Source organism: Haliotis rubra, mitochondrion, assembly GCF_003918875.1.
Source record: "Haliotis rubra mitochondrion, complete genome".
NCBI classification, from domain to species: Eukaryota; Metazoa; Mollusca; class Gastropoda; order Lepetellida; family Haliotidae; genus Haliotis; species Haliotis rubra.
The window spans coordinates 1-16,907 of NC_005940.1; the positions used below are offsets into that span (position 1 = coordinate 1).

The 16,907-nt window shown below is 40.9% G+C and overlaps 13 protein-coding genes across 13 annotated transcripts, besides 28 other annotated features; 7 read left to right on the forward strand and 6 right to left on the reverse strand. All coding sequences in view use genetic code 5, as the record gives it.

Moving 5' to 3' along the window:
• Positions 1-89: a tandem repeat.
• Positions 1-572: a sequence feature (control region).
• COX3 (cytochrome c oxidase subunit III) lies at positions 573-1,352 on the forward strand. The gene has a single exon. It carries the CDS (start codon positions 573-575, stop codon positions 1,350-1,352), a length of 780 nt encoding a protein of 259 aa, YP_026066.1.
• Positions 1,353-1,379: 27 nt separating this feature from the next.
• Positions 1,380-1,449, forward strand: a tRNA (tRNA-Asp).
• Positions 1,450-1,518, forward strand: a tRNA (tRNA-Lys).
• Positions 1,515-1,584, forward strand: a tRNA (tRNA-Ala).
• Positions 1,585-1,650, forward strand: a tRNA (tRNA-Arg).
• Positions 1,651-1,669: 19 nt separating this feature from the next.
• Positions 1,670-1,739, forward strand: a tRNA (tRNA-Ile).
• A 3-nt stretch (positions 1,740-1,742) lies between these two features.
• ND3 (NADH dehydrogenase subunit 3) lies at positions 1,743-2,096 on the forward strand. The gene has a single exon. It carries the CDS (start codon positions 1,743-1,745, stop codon positions 2,094-2,096), a length of 354 nt encoding a protein of 117 aa, YP_026067.1.
• A 16-nt stretch (positions 2,097-2,112) lies between these two features.
• Positions 2,113-2,183, forward strand: a tRNA (tRNA-Asn).
• Positions 2,184-2,252, forward strand: a tRNA (tRNA-Ser).
• A 2-nt stretch (positions 2,253-2,254) lies between these two features.
• Positions 2,255-3,340, forward strand: ND2 (NADH dehydrogenase subunit 2). Its single transcript has one exon. It carries the CDS (start codon positions 2,255-2,257, stop codon positions 3,338-3,340), a length of 1,086 nt encoding a protein of 361 aa, YP_026068.1.
• An 11-nt stretch (positions 3,341-3,351) lies between these two features.
• COX1 (cytochrome c oxidase subunit I) lies at positions 3,352-4,893 on the forward strand. The gene has a single exon. The coding sequence runs from the start codon at positions 3,352-3,354 to the stop codon at positions 4,891-4,893; it is 1,542 nt and encodes a 513-aa protein (YP_026069.1).
• A 41-nt stretch (positions 4,894-4,934) lies between these two features.
• Positions 4,935-5,630, forward strand: COX2 (cytochrome c oxidase subunit II). Its single transcript has one exon. It carries the CDS (start codon positions 4,935-4,937, stop codon positions 5,628-5,630), a length of 696 nt encoding a protein of 231 aa, YP_026070.1.
• Positions 5,631-5,719: 89 nt separating this feature from the next.
• On the forward strand, positions 5,720-5,887 carry ATP8 (ATP synthase F0 subunit 8). The gene has a single exon. It carries the CDS (start codon positions 5,720-5,722, stop codon positions 5,885-5,887), a length of 168 nt encoding a protein of 55 aa, YP_026071.1.
• Positions 5,888-5,927: 40 nt separating this feature from the next.
• On the forward strand, positions 5,928-6,623 carry ATP6 (ATP synthase F0 subunit 6). The gene has a single exon. The coding sequence runs from the start codon at positions 5,928-5,930 to the stop codon at positions 6,621-6,623; it is 696 nt and encodes a 231-aa protein (YP_026072.1).
• Positions 6,624-6,663: 40 nt separating this feature from the next.
• Positions 6,664-6,730, reverse strand: a tRNA (tRNA-Phe).
• An 11-nt stretch (positions 6,731-6,741) lies between these two features.
• ND5 (NADH dehydrogenase subunit 5) lies at positions 6,742-8,484 on the reverse strand. Its single transcript has one exon. It carries the CDS (start codon positions 8,482-8,484, stop codon positions 6,742-6,744), a length of 1,743 nt encoding a protein of 580 aa, YP_026073.1.
• Positions 8,482-8,550, reverse strand: a tRNA (tRNA-His).
• Positions 8,551-8,589: 39 nt separating this feature from the next.
• ND4 (NADH dehydrogenase subunit 4) lies at positions 8,590-9,882 on the reverse strand. Its single transcript has one exon. It carries the CDS (start codon positions 9,880-9,882, stop codon positions 8,590-8,592), a length of 1,293 nt encoding a protein of 430 aa, YP_026074.1.
• Positions 9,883-9,977: 95 nt separating this feature from the next.
• On the reverse strand, positions 9,978-10,277 carry ND4L (NADH dehydrogenase subunit 4L). Its single transcript has one exon. The coding sequence runs from the start codon at positions 10,275-10,277 to the stop codon at positions 9,978-9,980; it is 300 nt and encodes a 99-aa protein (YP_026075.1).
• Positions 10,278-10,306: 29 nt separating this feature from the next.
• Positions 10,307-10,377, forward strand: a tRNA (tRNA-Thr).
• A 25-nt stretch (positions 10,378-10,402) lies between these two features.
• Positions 10,403-10,469, reverse strand: a tRNA (tRNA-Ser).
• An 11-nt stretch (positions 10,470-10,480) lies between these two features.
• CYTB (cytochrome b) lies at positions 10,481-11,620 on the reverse strand. Its single transcript has one exon. The coding sequence runs from the start codon at positions 11,618-11,620 to the stop codon at positions 10,481-10,483; it is 1,140 nt and encodes a 379-aa protein (YP_026076.1).
• Positions 11,621-11,648: 28 nt separating this feature from the next.
• ND6 (NADH dehydrogenase subunit 6) lies at positions 11,649-12,155 on the reverse strand. Its single transcript has one exon. It carries the CDS (start codon positions 12,153-12,155, stop codon positions 11,649-11,651), a length of 507 nt encoding a protein of 168 aa, YP_026077.1.
• Positions 12,156-12,222, reverse strand: a tRNA (tRNA-Pro).
• Positions 12,223-12,232: 10 nt separating this feature from the next.
• On the reverse strand, positions 12,233-13,180 carry ND1 (NADH dehydrogenase subunit 1). The gene has a single exon. The coding sequence runs from the start codon at positions 13,178-13,180 to the stop codon at positions 12,233-12,235; it is 948 nt and encodes a 315-aa protein (YP_026078.1).
• Positions 13,178-13,245, reverse strand: a tRNA (tRNA-Leu).
• A 90-nt stretch (positions 13,246-13,335) lies between these two features.
• Positions 13,336-13,403, reverse strand: a tRNA (tRNA-Leu).
• Positions 13,404-14,894, reverse strand: an rRNA (l-rRNA).
• Positions 14,895-14,960, reverse strand: a tRNA (tRNA-Val).
• Positions 14,961-16,027, reverse strand: an rRNA (s-rRNA).
• Positions 16,028-16,097, reverse strand: a tRNA (tRNA-Met).
• A 3-nt stretch (positions 16,098-16,100) lies between these two features.
• Positions 16,101-16,169, reverse strand: a tRNA (tRNA-Tyr).
• Positions 16,170-16,178: 9 nt separating this feature from the next.
• Positions 16,179-16,248, reverse strand: a tRNA (tRNA-Cys).
• A 2-nt stretch (positions 16,249-16,250) lies between these two features.
• Positions 16,251-16,324, reverse strand: a tRNA (tRNA-Trp).
• A 10-nt stretch (positions 16,325-16,334) lies between these two features.
• Positions 16,335-16,404, reverse strand: a tRNA (tRNA-Gln).
• A 2-nt stretch (positions 16,405-16,406) lies between these two features.
• Positions 16,407-16,473, reverse strand: a tRNA (tRNA-Gly).
• Positions 16,474-16,477: 4 nt separating this feature from the next.
• Positions 16,478-16,544, reverse strand: a tRNA (tRNA-Glu).
• Positions 16,545-16,907: a sequence feature (control region).
• Positions 16,746-16,907: a tandem repeat.

Sequence of the window (16,907 nt, forward strand, 5' to 3'; positions counted from 1 at the left end):
TATATATATATATATATATATATATATATATATATATATATATATATATATATATATATATATACATATATATATATATATATATATATTTGTACTCACCCATTCACACTTACCCTTTTCTAACTCCTAACTGTTTTAGGCGACTCCCACTAGCAATTTGCATCAAAAACACCCTTTTTTACACCTGTTTTACTGGGGGCCCCCCTTCTAACCCCCTATTTTCCGGGAGACACACCCCCCCCCCCTTTTTTTTCTCCAGAAATCACCCACCTTAGGAGCTGACCATAACATCTGCCATTTTCTACCCGACCAAATATTGCCCCATTTTTTAGATAAAAATTTAGCTATAAAAAACTTATTCTAACTATCTCCCAAGAAAAAAGTAGAACTCTTTTACCCCTATTTTTAGTGATTTTTACCTACTTTTCGGGCCCCTGTAAAACAAAATGAATTTTTATAACGCAAATACCTTAACCCCCCGCTCACAAAACAACCTTATTACCCAGACCCTGTTAGTCCTATGCCCGCCACAACTAATTAAACAGTTTTTTACCATAAAAGTGATCACAGAAATGACCCGAAGACCTTTTCATCTTGTCGAGTTTAGCCCGTGGCCATTAACCGGATCTGTAGGCGCACTTTTTTTAACAGCTGGCACAGCTGGGTGAATACACGGACACCCTACAATAATCCCAATCTTAGGGACAGTACTAATCATTCTAACAATAATTCAATGATGGCGTGATGTAGTCCGAGAAGGGACATTTCAAGGATTCCACACAACTAATGTAGCATCAGGCCTACGATGAGGAATAATCTTATTTATTGTATCAGAAGTCTGCTTCTTTTTTGCCTTCTTCTGAGCCTATTTTCACAGAAGACTGGCCCCAACTCCAGAGCTCGGCTCTGCATGGCCACCGACCGGAGTCTCCCCACTCAACCCTTTCCAAGTTCCACTTCTTAACACTGCCGTACTTTTAGCATCCGGAGTTACAGTAACATGGGCCCACCACAGAATCCTAGAAGGGGACAAAAAAGAGAGGTTTCAAAGACTCCTTCTAACCGTCATCCTCGGAGCCTACTTCACGTTCCTGCAAGCAGGGGAGTACATCGAAGCCCCTTTCACAATCGCAGACGGAGTCTATGGATCCACATTTTATGTAGCCACCGGATTCCATGGCCTACACGTACTCATCGGAACCACATTCTTAATTGTCTGCTTAATCCGACTCTATGCTAACCATTTCTCAACAAGCCATCATTTTGGTTTCGAAGCAGCTGCATGATACTGACATTTTGTAGACGTAGTGTGGCTTTTCCTATACCTATCAATTTACTGATGGGGATCTTAAAACAACAATAAACCCCTTTACTTCATTGAAGTGTTAGTTTCAACTTAAAACATCTGTCTGTCAATCAGAAAATTCGGGCTAACCCCCGAACAGTTCTTTTGGGTGGCTGACAATAGCATTAGACTTTTAATCTAACTCATGATAGATATTCGCCCTATCCCCGGCACTATACTTTAAAATAAAAGACTTGACTTGCAATTAAGCATTGAAATAATACTTGTTTCTAGTGCCATAGAAAGAAGCGATTACGCAATCGGTTTCGGCCCGAAGACTGGGAGCCCTACGTTCCCCTTTCTAACTAACGTACTACCTAGGCAGGTAATGTGCCGGACAAAACGGGATGCGTTGATGACGCATAATATGAGATAATTTCACTCTCCATTACCTCAAATGACAGCAATCTTTACACTATCTTCTCTAGCCCTGGTCATCTCTTCGGTCTTAATAGTGGTCGCATGAACACTAGCCAAGCGATCCCAGATAGACCGGGAAAAAATATCCCCATTTGAATGTGGCTTCGACCCAATGAGCTCTGCCCGTCTTCCCTTTTCTCTCCGATTCTTCCTCCTAGCGGTAATTTTCCTCATCTTTGATGTAGAAATTGTTCTATTATTCCCGGCCATTACAAAAATAATGGCCGCTACAGATCTTGTCTCCTCCGCCGGGGTTCTTTGCTTTCTTCTTATCTTAATCCTAGGTTTATTCCACGAATGGAACGAAGGCTCCTTAAATTGAATAGAATAAGGGCTCCGCCCGATAATAAGTAGAAGCTTAAGCCAAGCGCCTGACTGTTAATTAGGAGACTGTAAATCTCAAATTTTACCTACTTAGCGGGGGAAACCAGGGGTAGAACAGGGCTGCTAACTTTGTTTTGGGTGGTTCGGCCCATCCTTCCCCCTAAAATGCTATCAATAATGCCTTTTGGGTTCTTATTCTCTTTCATTACATTCCTGGGATCTATCCTTTCCCTGTCTTCAATCCACTGACTAAGAATTTGGGTTGGGCTAGAAATCAACATAATGGGATTTATCCCACTTTTAATCTACCGAGGACTAACTATAGAGACAGAATCCAGAATTAAGTACTTCATTATACAAGCACTGGGATCAAGAATACTTATGTTCGGAAGCCTTCTATCATTCAACCTCTCCCTGTCATGAGAAGCCTGACAATACCACACAAGCCCACTTGGACTAACCTTAATTATTCTTAGCCTGTTCCTGAAACTAGGGGCTTTCCCATTCCACTTTTGGTTACCAGAGGTGATAATAAACCTCTCCTGACTTAATTGCCTTATTCTAACCACCTGACAAAAGCTGGCCCCAGTATTCCTGCTAACCGCCATGACACAGAGATGAAACCACCAGCCCATCATCTCGACCCTATTCATCATAGCGGGCCTCTCCAGACTTATTGGCGGATTAGGGGGAATCAATCAAACTCAAATTCGAACGCTCCTGGCCTACTCATCAATTGGCCACGTCGGTTGAATAACATTCTGCGCATTAACTAGGGAAAGAGCACTAAAAATTTACTTCATTATTTATACATTAATCTCAATTTGTCTATTCGCAAACCTGTGAACTTCTGATATTAAATCTTTCCGGCATATCGGGGCTATAAAAAATGAAAACCCTAAGATCAACCAGCTAACCTTAATTTTTATCCTCCTATCCCTAGGGGGAATGCCCCCTCTCCTGGGATTCGCCGCAAAATGGACAGCCATCTCTTTCTCCTGCATTATTTCTTCACCAGCCCTGGTTTTCCCACTTCTACTAGGAAGCTTAATAAGATTATTTTACTACTTAACCCTTCTCTTCAGAATGACATTCTCATCTTCAATAACGCTCATTTCCTCTAACAACCATCAAACTCAAAACCTCCCGGGGTCCCTAAACATTATATTAACCCCAGCAATCCTAATCATCAATTTTGCTGGTGCGTTTCTGGTCCTGGGCATAATCTCAATGTCAGTGGATTTCATTTAACCCTATCAATTATGCGATGGACCTATTCTACAAACCATAAAGACATCGGAACACTATACTTAATTTTTGGCATTTGATCCGGCCTAGTCGGAACTGCACTAAGCCTTCTCATTCGAGCAGAGCTTGGCCAACCGGGAGCACTTCTCGGGGACGATCAACTCTACAACGTAATTGTAACAGCTCACGCTTTCGTTATAATCTTTTTCTTAGTTATGCCACTAATAATTGGGGGATTCGGAAATTGACTGGTCCCACTAATGCTTGGGGCACCTGACATGGCTTTTCCTCGACTAAATAATATAAGATTCTGACTACTCCCACCCTCACTAACCCTTCTATTAACATCGGGTGCTGTAGAAAGTGGTGCCGGGACAGGATGAACAGTCTACCCCCCACTATCCAGCAACCTAGCCCATGCCGGCGCATCAGTAGACTTGGCAATTTTTTCACTTCACCTAGCCGGAATCTCCTCAATCCTGGGGGCAGTCAACTTCATCACCACTGTCATAAACATACGAGTAAAAGCTCAACCGTTAGAGCGAATGCCTTTATTTGTATGATCAGTAAAAATCACAGCCATCCTCCTTCTTCTCTCCCTCCCAGTACTTGCTGGCGCAATTACAATGCTACTAACTGACCGTAACTTCAATACATCATTCTTCGATCCTGCCGGAGGAGGGGACCCCATCCTCTATCAACACCTATTCTGATTCTTCGGTCACCCAGAAGTCTACATTCTTATTCTTCCGGGATTTGGAATAATTTCACACGTAGTCATGCACTACGCCATGAAAAAAGAGACTTTTGGGACCTTAGGAATAATTTATGCTATACTAGCAATTGGTATCCTTGGCTTCATCGTCTGAGCCCACCACATGTTCACCGTCGGAATGGACGTAGACACCCGAGCTTACTTCACCGCAGCGACAATGATCATTGCCGTTCCAACCGGAATCAAGATTTTTAGTTGACTTGCTACTATCCACGGTGCCCGAATAAAATATGAGGCCTCAATACTCTGAGCTCTAGGATTCATTTTCCTGTTTACAGTAGGGGGCTTAACAGGGATTGTTCTATCAAACTCATCCCTAGACATCATACTACACGATACATACTACGTCGTAGCCCATTTCCATTACGTCCTCTCAATAGGAGCGGTCTTTGCCCTATTCGCCGCATTCAACCACTGATACCCCTTATTCACTGGTTTAACCCAGCTCGCCCGCTGAACAAAAGCACATTTCTTTATTATATTTATTGGGGTAAACGTAACATTCTTCCCGCAACACTTCCTTGGGCTAGCCGGAATACCTCGCCGGTACTCTGACTACCCGGACTCTTACACCAAGTGAAATGTCGTATCCTCATTTGGCTCCATAATTTCCCTAGTAGCCGTACTTTACTTTATAGTAATCGTATGGGAATCATTAGTATCGCAACGGGGAGTCCTCTGAGCACTTAATATGTCTACAAGACTAGAGTGGACAAACCTTCTACCCCTCGACTTCCACAACCTAGCAGAAACACCAAACTGCTACCAAAAAGTGATCTAATCTTTCCGCCTTCCCCTTAAACACTCCACTTGATTCACGTAATGGCCCAATGAGGACAACTAGGATTTCAAGACAGCGCTTCCCCAATAATGGAACAGCTCATCTTCTTCCATGACCATGCTCTACTAATCCTACTTCTGATCACTACACTAGTAGGTTACCTTACCGCATCTTTTATGTTAAGATCTCTCACATCCCGGTATATTCTAGAACAACAAACCATCGAAACAATCTGAACCATTCTACCAGCCATTATCCTTATTTTCCTCGCCCTACCATCCTTGCGCCTCCTTTACCTACTAGACGAAGTCGGTATATCGTGCCTTCTAACAATCAAGGCAACTGGTAACCAGTGATACTGAGGCTACGAATACTCAGATTTTAAAGGAATAGAGTTCGACTCATATATACTACCAGAAGACACACTAGAGGCCGGACAATACCGATTACTTGAAGTTGACCGACGAATAGTTGTTCCAACAAAAACAGATGTCCGGATACTAATTACCTCTAACGACGTAATCCACTCATGGGCCGTCCCATCTCTCGGGGTTAAAGTAGACGCAATCCCCGGCCGCCTTAACCAGACAAGTTTTATGGCCACTAACGAAGGGGTGTTCTACGGACAATGCTCAGAAATTTGCGGAACTAACCACTCCTTCATGCCAATCACAATCGAAGCAATTAATGTCGACGACTTCTCACAGTGGGTAATACTAACTACCCAAGAAGACTAAGGCCTTTCTTTTCCCCCTTCTCCCCATCCATCTAAGGATTAAGATTATTAATCACGTGACTTCTTCACAAACAGTCCTACCAATCCTTCATGCCACAATTAGCACCAATTAATTGACTATTCCTATTCACTTTATTCTGACTCACAATCGCCACCGTAGCCGTCATCATTTGATGGTCATACAAGCCAAATTACACAGTTAATACTCCCCCTCAATCATCAACTAACCCACAAGCATCCAGCTCATGGCCCTGATAATTCCCTCAACCTAATTTAATTTAAACCACACCCTAAAGAAATGATAGCAGATATTTTCTCATCATTCGACGACCACAACTCCGTATTCATATCAATATACATTCTAATGTGACTTTGCTCACTTCTAGTCCTTGCAATCTTCAATATATCAATCTGAACAAACACAAACCGTTTTGCCTATCTATTAAATGTCCCAAAGAGCGTTATTTCCTCCCAAGTCACCCGATCCTTCGGCCTAAAACTAGGAGGATTCACAAACTTTATGGCGGCTTTATTTGCCTCTCTATTAGTCCTCAACCTTCTGGGCCTAGTGCCATACGTGTTTAGAAATACCAGCCACCTCGCCATAACTCTGTCTTTAAGAATCCCCCTATGAATGTCTTTAATTATTTCAAGAGCCATCTTAAACCCGTCCTCAACCGCAGCCGGTTTACTGCCGGCCGGAGCTCCGGCCCTCCTTAACCCATTCCTCGTGCTTGTAGAGACTGTCAGTATCCTGGTTCGCCCTATCACACTATCTATCCGACTAGCAGCCAACATAAGGGCCGGCCACATCGTCCTCGGCCTAATCAGCACCTACCTTTGCTCAGCAATCTTTATTTACCCTAAAGTCACTCTACTAACACTCTTAACCGTGCAGACCTTCTACTTCATGTTTGAAATCGGGGTATCCCTCATTCAAGCATACATTTTCTCACTCTTAATCACCCTCTACTCAGACGACCACGCTAAGTAAGTAACTCTACACATACTTTAAAATTAAAAATTAGTAATACTGCCCTGGGGGAACCGCTCCCTCCTTAGCATCTTCAGCGCCACGCTCTTTTTATAAGCTACCAAAGCAATAAGCCGATCTATACAACAACCCAAAATAAAATCAAAACAGCAGATCACACCACCATCATTACCAAAAAACTAATAAGCTTTTGCTGGAAAAACTCGCTACCCCGAGACCCTTCTTTAACTATAAACAATACACCGCTACCGCCACCAACCTCAAATCAGCCCTGATCCAAGTACTTAAAGAAATCACCGCCTGCTCGCAAGGGCCCTTTGACAACTGGCTGGGTACATAAAGGAACTAAAAACCATATTCACGAAAAAAAGCCAGACAGGAAACTAAAACCAACCTGACCTTCACCTAAAACTGGGGAACGCCAGGCCATCACAGACAGCCAAACTCCAACCAAACCAACTCCCACTACTAACAACTTATACCTCACTGGAAACACATATCTACAATTAAACTCAACAAACAACCCCTGCATCTCTTTCCCCACAAACAACCTAATCAAGGCCAAAATCACAACCGGCCAGGTCGCCTCCCCTCTCTCATCAAAATTTTGATGCAACGGACGATGATTACTTTGACCCCAGAGAGAGTAAATTGACAAACGAACCCTATACGCAGCTGTCATCCCAGTAGCCAAAAAAATCAAGAAAAGTATTACCAAATTACAAGGACTAAATAGACTTCTCTCCAAAATTAAATCCTTGGAGTAAAACCCACTCAAAAAAGGAGCACCACACAAAGCCAAATTCGCGACATTTAAACACGCGACCCTCAACGGCATTTGCCCTCAAAGCCCACCAAGGCAACGCAAATCCTGAATATCACTATTATTGTGGATAATCCCCCCTGCACATAAAAACAACATGGCCTTAAATAAGGCATGAGTATACAAATGAAATAATGCTAAATATGGGGCTCCCAACCCCAATCTAGCCATCATAACCCCTAGCTGACTCAAAGTCGAGAGGGCAATAACTTTCTTTAAATCAAACTCATAGTTAGCCCCAATCCCGGCCATCAACATAGTCAAAACCGACACAAATAACAACCTAGAACTAAACCCATGAAAAGAACTCACAAAAGGGAAAAACCGAATAAACAGGAACACTCCAGCAGTAACCAGAGTAGACGAATGAACCAAAGCCGAAACAGGAGTAGGTGCTGCCATGGCAGCAGGCAACCACCTAGAAAACGGAACCTGGGCTCTCTTAGTCATCCCAGCCACCAAAATACAAAAAATTACTAAAATAGACAATTCGGTATCCCACATAAACAGCACATTCCAGTGCCCCTGAAGAACACTAAACCCAATAGCCAACAATAAAGTCACATCCCCAATTCGGTTTACTAAGGCAGTTAGCATCCCAGCAGAAAGGGACTTCCTCCTCTGGTAATAAATAACTAAAGCAAAAGAAACAACCCCTAAGCCGTCCCAGCCAATAAGCAAAGAAATTAAACTAGGAATAAATACTAAAAAATTCATTGACAGCACAAATATCATCACCAGCCAAATAAAACGACTTAAAAAATAATCTCCCGCCATATAATAAGACGAAAAAACTAAAACACATGCAGAAATAAAACAAACCACATTCCTAAACCTCAAACCAATTGGATCTAGCAAAACCAGCAAACTAATCCTAGTACTACTCACAGATAGAATCTCCCATTCCATTAAAATGCATTTCCCAGTCATAACGAAATAACAAGTAAAAGGAAACAAAATCGCCGAATACATGTATAAAAAAACAGCCCCGACTAAAGACCTTTTTAACTTAAAAAACCCATAAAAGAGACCCATTATCAAGTGGAACACTTATTTTCCATCACTAGGACCACAACCCAGAATTTTCGCTTAAACTAACTTGATCTTCAACCCACACTCCGGCATACCCACGAAACCGATAAACTAAATAACCCAAAAACAAACAAGATCCGACTTCAAAATCAACCCATTAATTGGAAAGTAATGCATAAACGCTACTAACGAGGATGAACTACTTATGCCTCCGTAAGGAAAACCGAACTTAGGGAACCCACCATGTTGAGTACTAGTATACAAAAACAGGCTATAAACAGCCGCTAAGAAACTCATTAACCCGAGTGGAACAAACAACCAAAAAGACTTAAACAAGACAGAAGGAAATACTATAATTTCACTTAACAAATTAATAGAAGGTGGACCAGCCATATTTGCCACACAAAACACAAACCACCACATAGATATATACGGAGAAATCATCAACATCCCCTTGCTCATCACTAAACTGCGAGTCCCAGTCTTTTCATAATTATAGTTAGCCAGTGCAAACATCCCTGACGAACACAAACCGTGAGCTAACATCATCCCAAGGGCGGCTTGCCAACCCCAAGACGAATTTGACAAACAACCACCCAACATTAACCTCATGTGACCAACAGACGAATAAGCAATCAAAGACTTCAAATCAACCTGACGAAAACAAATAAAACCTGTTACCACACCCCCTCATAAACCCAAACATAATATTACATCCCTAAAAACCCTGTATCTCGACAAACAGAAATAACTATACACACGAATCATCCCATAACCACCCAACTTCAATAAAACACCCGCCAAAATCATAGATCCTGCTACAGGTGCCTCAACATGGGCCTTAGGCAACCACAAATGCAAAGAAAACATGGGCAACTTCACTAAAAAAGCACCGAACCCGAGACAAAAAACAACCTCAGATCCAACCATGCCCCTTCACCCAACAAACCCATTACCATAGAACTCACATAAAAAGTTTTTCAACAAAAACCTAGAAGTTCCGCACAACTCGAACTTATATAAAATCAATGCCAGCAACGGCAACGACGCAGTAATTGTATAAAGCATCATATACATCCCGGCCTGCAGTCGCTCAGGTTGGTATCCCCAACCTAAAATTAGAATAAAAGTCGGCACTAAAGACGCCTCAAAAAAAACATAAAATCACACAATATCCACACAAAAAAATCTAACCATCAAAATAAAATTTAAAACACACACACACAACCTAAACAAAGAAAACTTATTTAACCCAACCTTAACCCTCCCCTGACTAGCAACCAACATCAACAAAGAAATCCACCATGACAACACAACTAACGAAGATCTTAGCCCATCTCTCATCAAAAATCCCCTAAAAGCACACCCCCCTAAAACACCAGAATACACAAAAACCAAACTCATAAAACCCCCAAAACAAAGACCCCACAGCCGATAATACCATGAAACACCCCCTCCAAAAAAACCGATAGATAGTACCAAACCCGTAGACAAAAGCCCTAACACTTATACCCATTAAACCTATGCACGTAATCATTACCATGCGTCCGAATTAAAGAAACGAGAACGGCCAACCCCAAACTAGCCTCACAGGCCCTCAAAGTAATTAAAATTAAACACAATTGCCCCTCAAAATTAAAACCTCTACCCACTCTAACAATCATCAAAAACAACCTCAACATCATCAACTCCAGAGAAAGCAAAACCCCTAAAAGATGCTTATACTGCAAACTCAAAACAACAACCGAAAACCCGACCCCGAAAACAGCAATAACAAACAAATAAGAAACACTCCTCATATCTTCACTCTATCAACCCTAACCTTCCAGTAGTAAAAGCCGAATTTATGGCATCGGTCTTGTAAGCCGAAGGTTGAAGGTATCATCCCTTCTTACTACTTCCCCCACCTACCGACTCTGCCCAAAAGCTACTAAGTGATTCGAACACTTCTGTTTCATTTTCAAGACAAAACCTGCCCCAGGCCAGCAGCTCGGTTTATAAACTAATATTCAAGAATATTATCTCACATTATTTGAAGCATTGGTCTTACTAAGTAGTACACGAAGTAGAGAACGGTGAACACTCGCCCGATCCCCTCATATGGCGGCTCAACAGGGCACGCCCCAATCCACGTTAAAATAAACAAAATACCTACAAAACACCAAAATAGAATTTGATTTAGCGGATAAAAACAGAATGACCGGGACTTCCCGGAGTGAAATAGCGGCACGACAAACAGAATCACCACCGACATAGCCAAGGCAACTACTCCCCCTAGCTTATTAGGGATGGACCGGAGAATCGCATAAGCAAACAAGAAATACCACTCCGGCTGGATATGCACTGGCGTAACAAGTGGGTTGGCCGGAATAAAATTTTCAGGGTCCCCTAGAAGAAACGGATCAAAAAATACCAACAACATTAAGAAAAGTAACAGGACCAAAAACCCAACTAAATCTTTAACCGTATGATAGAAATGAAATGGAACTTTATCACCGTCCCTATTCAGCCCTAAAGGGTTATTAGACCCGGTCTCATGCAAGAACAACAGATGGAGGACTCTCATGCCAGCAATAACAAACGGCACCAAAAAATGAAGACTAAAAAACCGCACCAAAGTAGCATTATCAACTGCAAATCCACCCCACATTCACTGCACAAGCTCATTCCCGATATACGGAATAGCAGAAAAAAGATTAGTAATTACAGTAGCCCCCCAAAAAGATATCTGCCCCCACGGAAGAACATAGCCCAGAAAAGCAGTTGCCATAGTTAATAAAAGCAACACTACACCAATATTTCAAGTGTGGACATTTAAATGAGAACCGTAATACATCCCACGACCAATATGAACATAAATACAGATAAAAAACCAAGACGCCCCATTAGCATGAATCGCCCGCAAAAGTCACCCATAATTTACATCACGAGAAATATGCACAACAGACGAAAACGCTAACTCCACATGAGCACTATAATGCATTGACAGAAACAATCCCGTAGCAATTTGGACTACAAGACACAACCCTAAGAGAGACCCAAAATTTCACCAAACAGATAAGTTAATAGGAGTAGGAAGATCAACTAAAGAACCGTTCACAACCTTTAAAACAGGATGCACCTTACGAATTGGCTTATGCATAGCTAGACATCAAACTGACTTACCCACCCTACTTCAACTCAGAGTGAAACCGCAAAGGACCCTGCTGATAGTAACAGACCTTCACAACTGCAAGCAAATTAATCAATAAAACAACCCCAAGCGTCACTATAATAGAAACCCCGCTAGACCTAACCAAACCAAAACCAGAAGAAAATAAAAATTTCCCAGAACCCAACTCATTAAACCAACAAACTACCTTACAGTCTTGGACATATAACAGTAAGTAAAGCCCGACAGACAGGCACGCCCCACAAAAAAAGCCAAAGAAGACTCAAAACCCTAAAAAAATCCTATTAGGCACCAGCGCAGCCACATAAGCAAACATTACAAGCAAACCCCCCACATACACTAAAAAAAGAACATACCCGTACCAAGAAGAGACACACAATCCAACCATTACGCACGAAAACAGCCTAAACAAAAGAACAACCACCCCTAAAGCCAAAGGCTGGCTCAACACTGGTATAACAGCCAACAAAGAAAAACAAACCCTAAAAACAGAAAGAACTGCCATTCAAAGGATGGGGGACTTCCCCAATCGCTAACTTCCAATGCTAGTATTTTACTTAAACTACCCCTCGACACACAATTTTAAACTAAAACCACACAAAACATAACCCCAACTACCACAACTAAAGCCCCCAAAGCTAGCGGCAAAAACCTCTTTCAAGTCAACCCTATCAGCAAATCATACCGAAATCGTGGTAAAGTAGCCCGAACTCAAATAAAAGCAAAAGCAACAAAAAGGGTCTTAACTCCCATCACGAAATCTCACCTTAAGCTCCCGACACTCCCGGCACCGAAAAACAAAACCACACTAAAAAGCCTCATTACTAGGATATTAGCATATTCAGCCATAAAAATCAAAGCAAACCCCCCACCACTGTACTCAATGTTAAACCCAGACACTAACTCAGACTCCCCCTCCGCAAAATCAAACGGAGCACGGTTAGTCTCAGCAATGCACGACACAAACCAGACTAGAGAAATTGGCACGAAAAGAAACCCTAACCACACCACTCCATGGGACTCCTTCACATCCATGAAACTGAACCTAGGACAGACGAACAACACAAATAACAAAATCAAGACTAATCTCACCTCATAAGAAATAGTCTGCGCAACAGCTCGAATAGCCCCTAATAATGCATACTTAGAATTCGACGCTCAACCGGCCAACAAGGTACTATACACATTCATCCTAGAAACACATAGAAAAAACAAAATACCCCAGCTAAAATGCTCTGCTAAGCTATCCGAAGGATACAGTTGCCAGAGCAACAAAGCCAACACTAACCCCATTACAGGGGCAACAAAATATGCAAACTGATTTGCAAGAGTCGGCTTTACCAGCTCCTTAGTGAAAAGCTTTGCCGCGTCCCTTAGAGGCTGCGGCAGCCCTATCAACCCAACTTTATTCGGGCCTTTTCGAATCTGGAAATACCCCAGCCCTTTACGCTCCAGGAGTGTAAAAAACGCGACCCCCAACAACACACAAATATATCTAACTAAACCCACGCCACAGAACCTAGCATCTATTAAGAAGAGAACTTTAATCTCCATATTTAGGGCTTAAACCTAACGCACTAATCTGCCACCTCAACACCTCACGCAATCTCATTTTATTAATTTAAAAGTGTTTATAACAAATACTTCTAATAATAAAACTACAAGAAATTAGTTCCACATTATGTTATTAAGTAAAGGGATTTCACCTTTTTCTACTGAGCCTAAATCAGTCACATAAATCTGCCAACTTAACAAATACCCAAAACACTACTTAATCCCAAACTTAGATAAATTCAGTTTTAACAAATTAAATATTCGCCTTAATAACGGCCTTTCGTACTAGTCAAAGGAATATAACAAACTGAAGATAGAAACCAACCTGGCTTACGCCGGTCTGAACTCAGATCATGTAAGGTTTTTATGGTCGAACAGACCAACCAACGAAAGCTGCTACACCCTCAGGACACCTTAATCCAACATCGAGGTCGCAAACCCTCCTTTCAATGTGAACTCTCCAGAAAGATTACGCTGTTATCCCCGTGGTAACTTTTTCCGATAATCAACAATGCCGGATCATCAGTCAGTAAACCGAATTAAACTCAATAAAAACAGAGAAGCTACTCATTGTTCCCCAGTCACCCCAACTAAAGATGTAAAAATAAATTCTAGCCCTCTACCTAAAGTAGGGACAAAGCCTTTTACCCCACACTAAAGCTCAACGGGGTCTTCTCGTCCCTCAGCTAAATCTAAGCCTTTTCACTTAGAAGTTAATTTTTAAATATTCCAGAAGAGACAGCTCAGCCCTCGTCAAACCATTCATACCAGCCTCCAATTAAAAGGCAAGTGATTGTGCTACCTTTGCACGGTCAGTGTACCGCGGCCGTTTAACCCTTAGGTCACCGGGCAGGTCCGACTCCCCATTTACTTAAATAACCGAGGAGCCATGTTTTTGCTAAACAGGCGAGGCCGACATTTGCCGAGTTCCTTTTCTAGATTTATACTTTTTCCATACAACACATAAATTGAACTTTAGTTTACTTACTTTAACAAGCAAAAACAAACTAAATGAAAATAAATACTCATTTCCTCATTATCCCACAAATAAACTTAATTATATCAATAAAATCGGTACTCACAACTAAATCACTTAAAAACGCATATACAAATTTTTAGCTAAAAATAAATAAATATCTTAAAACAAACTTGAAAGGTGGCTAACTCCAAGCCTACTAAACTATTATTATGCTATCAACTATGCACTCTTTAACAACGTAAAAAAGCTAATCCTTTTTTACGCAAGACTTAACCCAACAATGCTCCCCGCTCAACTCAATGCCGTAACACGACACTGTCAACAGCCAGAACCACAAGTTAAGCCAGCACTCTAATGCTTTTCCCGACTAACCAGCTATCAAAAAACGCGAAAAGAATATCACTCCTATTTCTTAGTCTCAGCACATCTTTACAACGATGACGCAAGCCAAAAAATAGCTCGTCTTTTTTCGGGCCAACTTTATTCAAAAAACCTCTTAAAAAACCATGATGCAAAAGGTACAGGATCTAACCCCTACTAAAAAAAAGCTTAAATACCTAATTACTTTCCCTCACGGTACTTTTTCACTCTAGCTTAAACAATAAAGTTTTCTTTCTACACCTACTAACACTTATAAAAAATTTGTTAAATCCAAAATAAACCATTAAAAGCGGACTAACCACTACATACAATAAAGCAATCAATTAACTTTTAGGGCAAGCCCACGCGAGCTATATTTTCAGTGTAAGCGAAACGTAATATTTATACTATACCCCAATTAACCATTATTCCAGGGGCACCTTCCGGTACCCCTACTATGTTACGACTTATCTCATTTTTCAACGAGAGCGACGGGCGATTTGTACACATCTCAAAACCTAGTTCACTATAACTTCCTAATTCAACATTACATCCAAGTCCGCCTTTAAATTCCACATTACAGGGAAAAATCCGTATAACAAATACAGCGAAAAATCCGTATAACAAATAAGTTATTGTAACCCATCATCACCTCACCATAAGCTGCACCTTGATCTGGCATCCTGAGAAGCTAACGACTGAAGAACCCTTAGGCCCCACAGCATAACAAGTATCAGCCACAATTACTCGTAAATAAAATAACAACCTACAACTTTTGGCTTCTCTTCCCGACCACTTTAAGCCCCTCAAGGGTGATCTATCGGCGACGGTATACAAGCTGACCCGCTTCACACTAAGCGTTTCAAAGCGAGGTAAGATAAAACGTGGATCATCGTTTATGAGACAGGTTCCCCTGGGAGGATATGAAACACCGCCAAGTTTTTTGAGTTTTAAGCCTAGCCAAAATAAATCTAACGCTCGTAGTACCCCAGCAGATTACAGACCAAAGTTTACACTCCGAATAACGGGATACCAAATCCCGGTTTTTAGCTGGAGTTTCAGGGCATCAGGCAACTAGGAAATATTAGATAAAACCACAACTCTTAGGATTGCACCCCTCAAGTCATCCTAAACTCCCAAGCACTAAACTTTTGTACCCCTAACCCTACTTTATGCTGCACAAATCTTAGCTTGGCCTGTTTGTCTAACCGCAGTTGCTGGCACAAACTTTACCAGGCCTCAGTAGCAACTCACTGAATCAAACCACAATTTATTGTTCAACCTTCAACACTGGTGTACACAGTGAATAAACATAGGCGTCATATATACACAATTATGCCTAAAAATAGAAAATAAAACAAAATATTAAAATCTACTTTAATTCAACTATTTTCTACTCACCGGAACCCATAAAGTACCATGTGTTTTCTGTAGCTAAAACCAAGACACAGAACCAAAACCAAATCCATAACTAAACATACTCTTAGCAGAGGATATACATTTATACCATTTTCGGGGCATGAGCCCAACAGCTTAAATTTAGCTGACTCTGCCAAATTATGAGAGGAGAAACACTCTCCGTAAAAAGAGCTACAATCTTCTGCTTAACAACTCAGCCATCTCACACTTTAAACCAAGCTCTGGAGCCATTTCTAACGCACACCTTCAAATTTGCAATTTGACGTTGTTATTCAACCACAAAACCAACAGAACCTGAAAGCAACCCTACGCTTACAACTAGAACTTTGAAGGCTCTCGATTTAATCTTAACCTAAGGCTCTTCGCAACAACCTGCAGGAAGAAGAATTATAACTTCCGCTTTTAGGACCAAAACCTAACGTACTCCTCATACTGCCCCACACATACTTATTTTAAAAATCACTTAAACCCGCTACTTGGAAGGCAGCCGTACTTTTTATACTAAACAAGTCCCTAATTCCCGGTACACTAACTGTACTCCCCCAGGACGAAAACCTAATGTGCTACCTACACCACAGGAACAAATATTTCTATGCACGCAACTGTTTAACATGAATCACACATAGTATAGGCGCACGGCAATATTATACAAGTATGCACTATACAGTCATACTATGACATAAACACACGTATATCTATACGTAAATTTGTATTACACACGCATATATATGACACATATAAAGATATATCACCCATAGAAGTCTATATATATACCTCATAGAAATATATATATATATATATATATATATATATATATATATATATATATATATATATATATATATATATATATATATATATATATATATATATATATATATATATATATATATATATATATATATATATATATATATATATATATATATATATATATATATATAT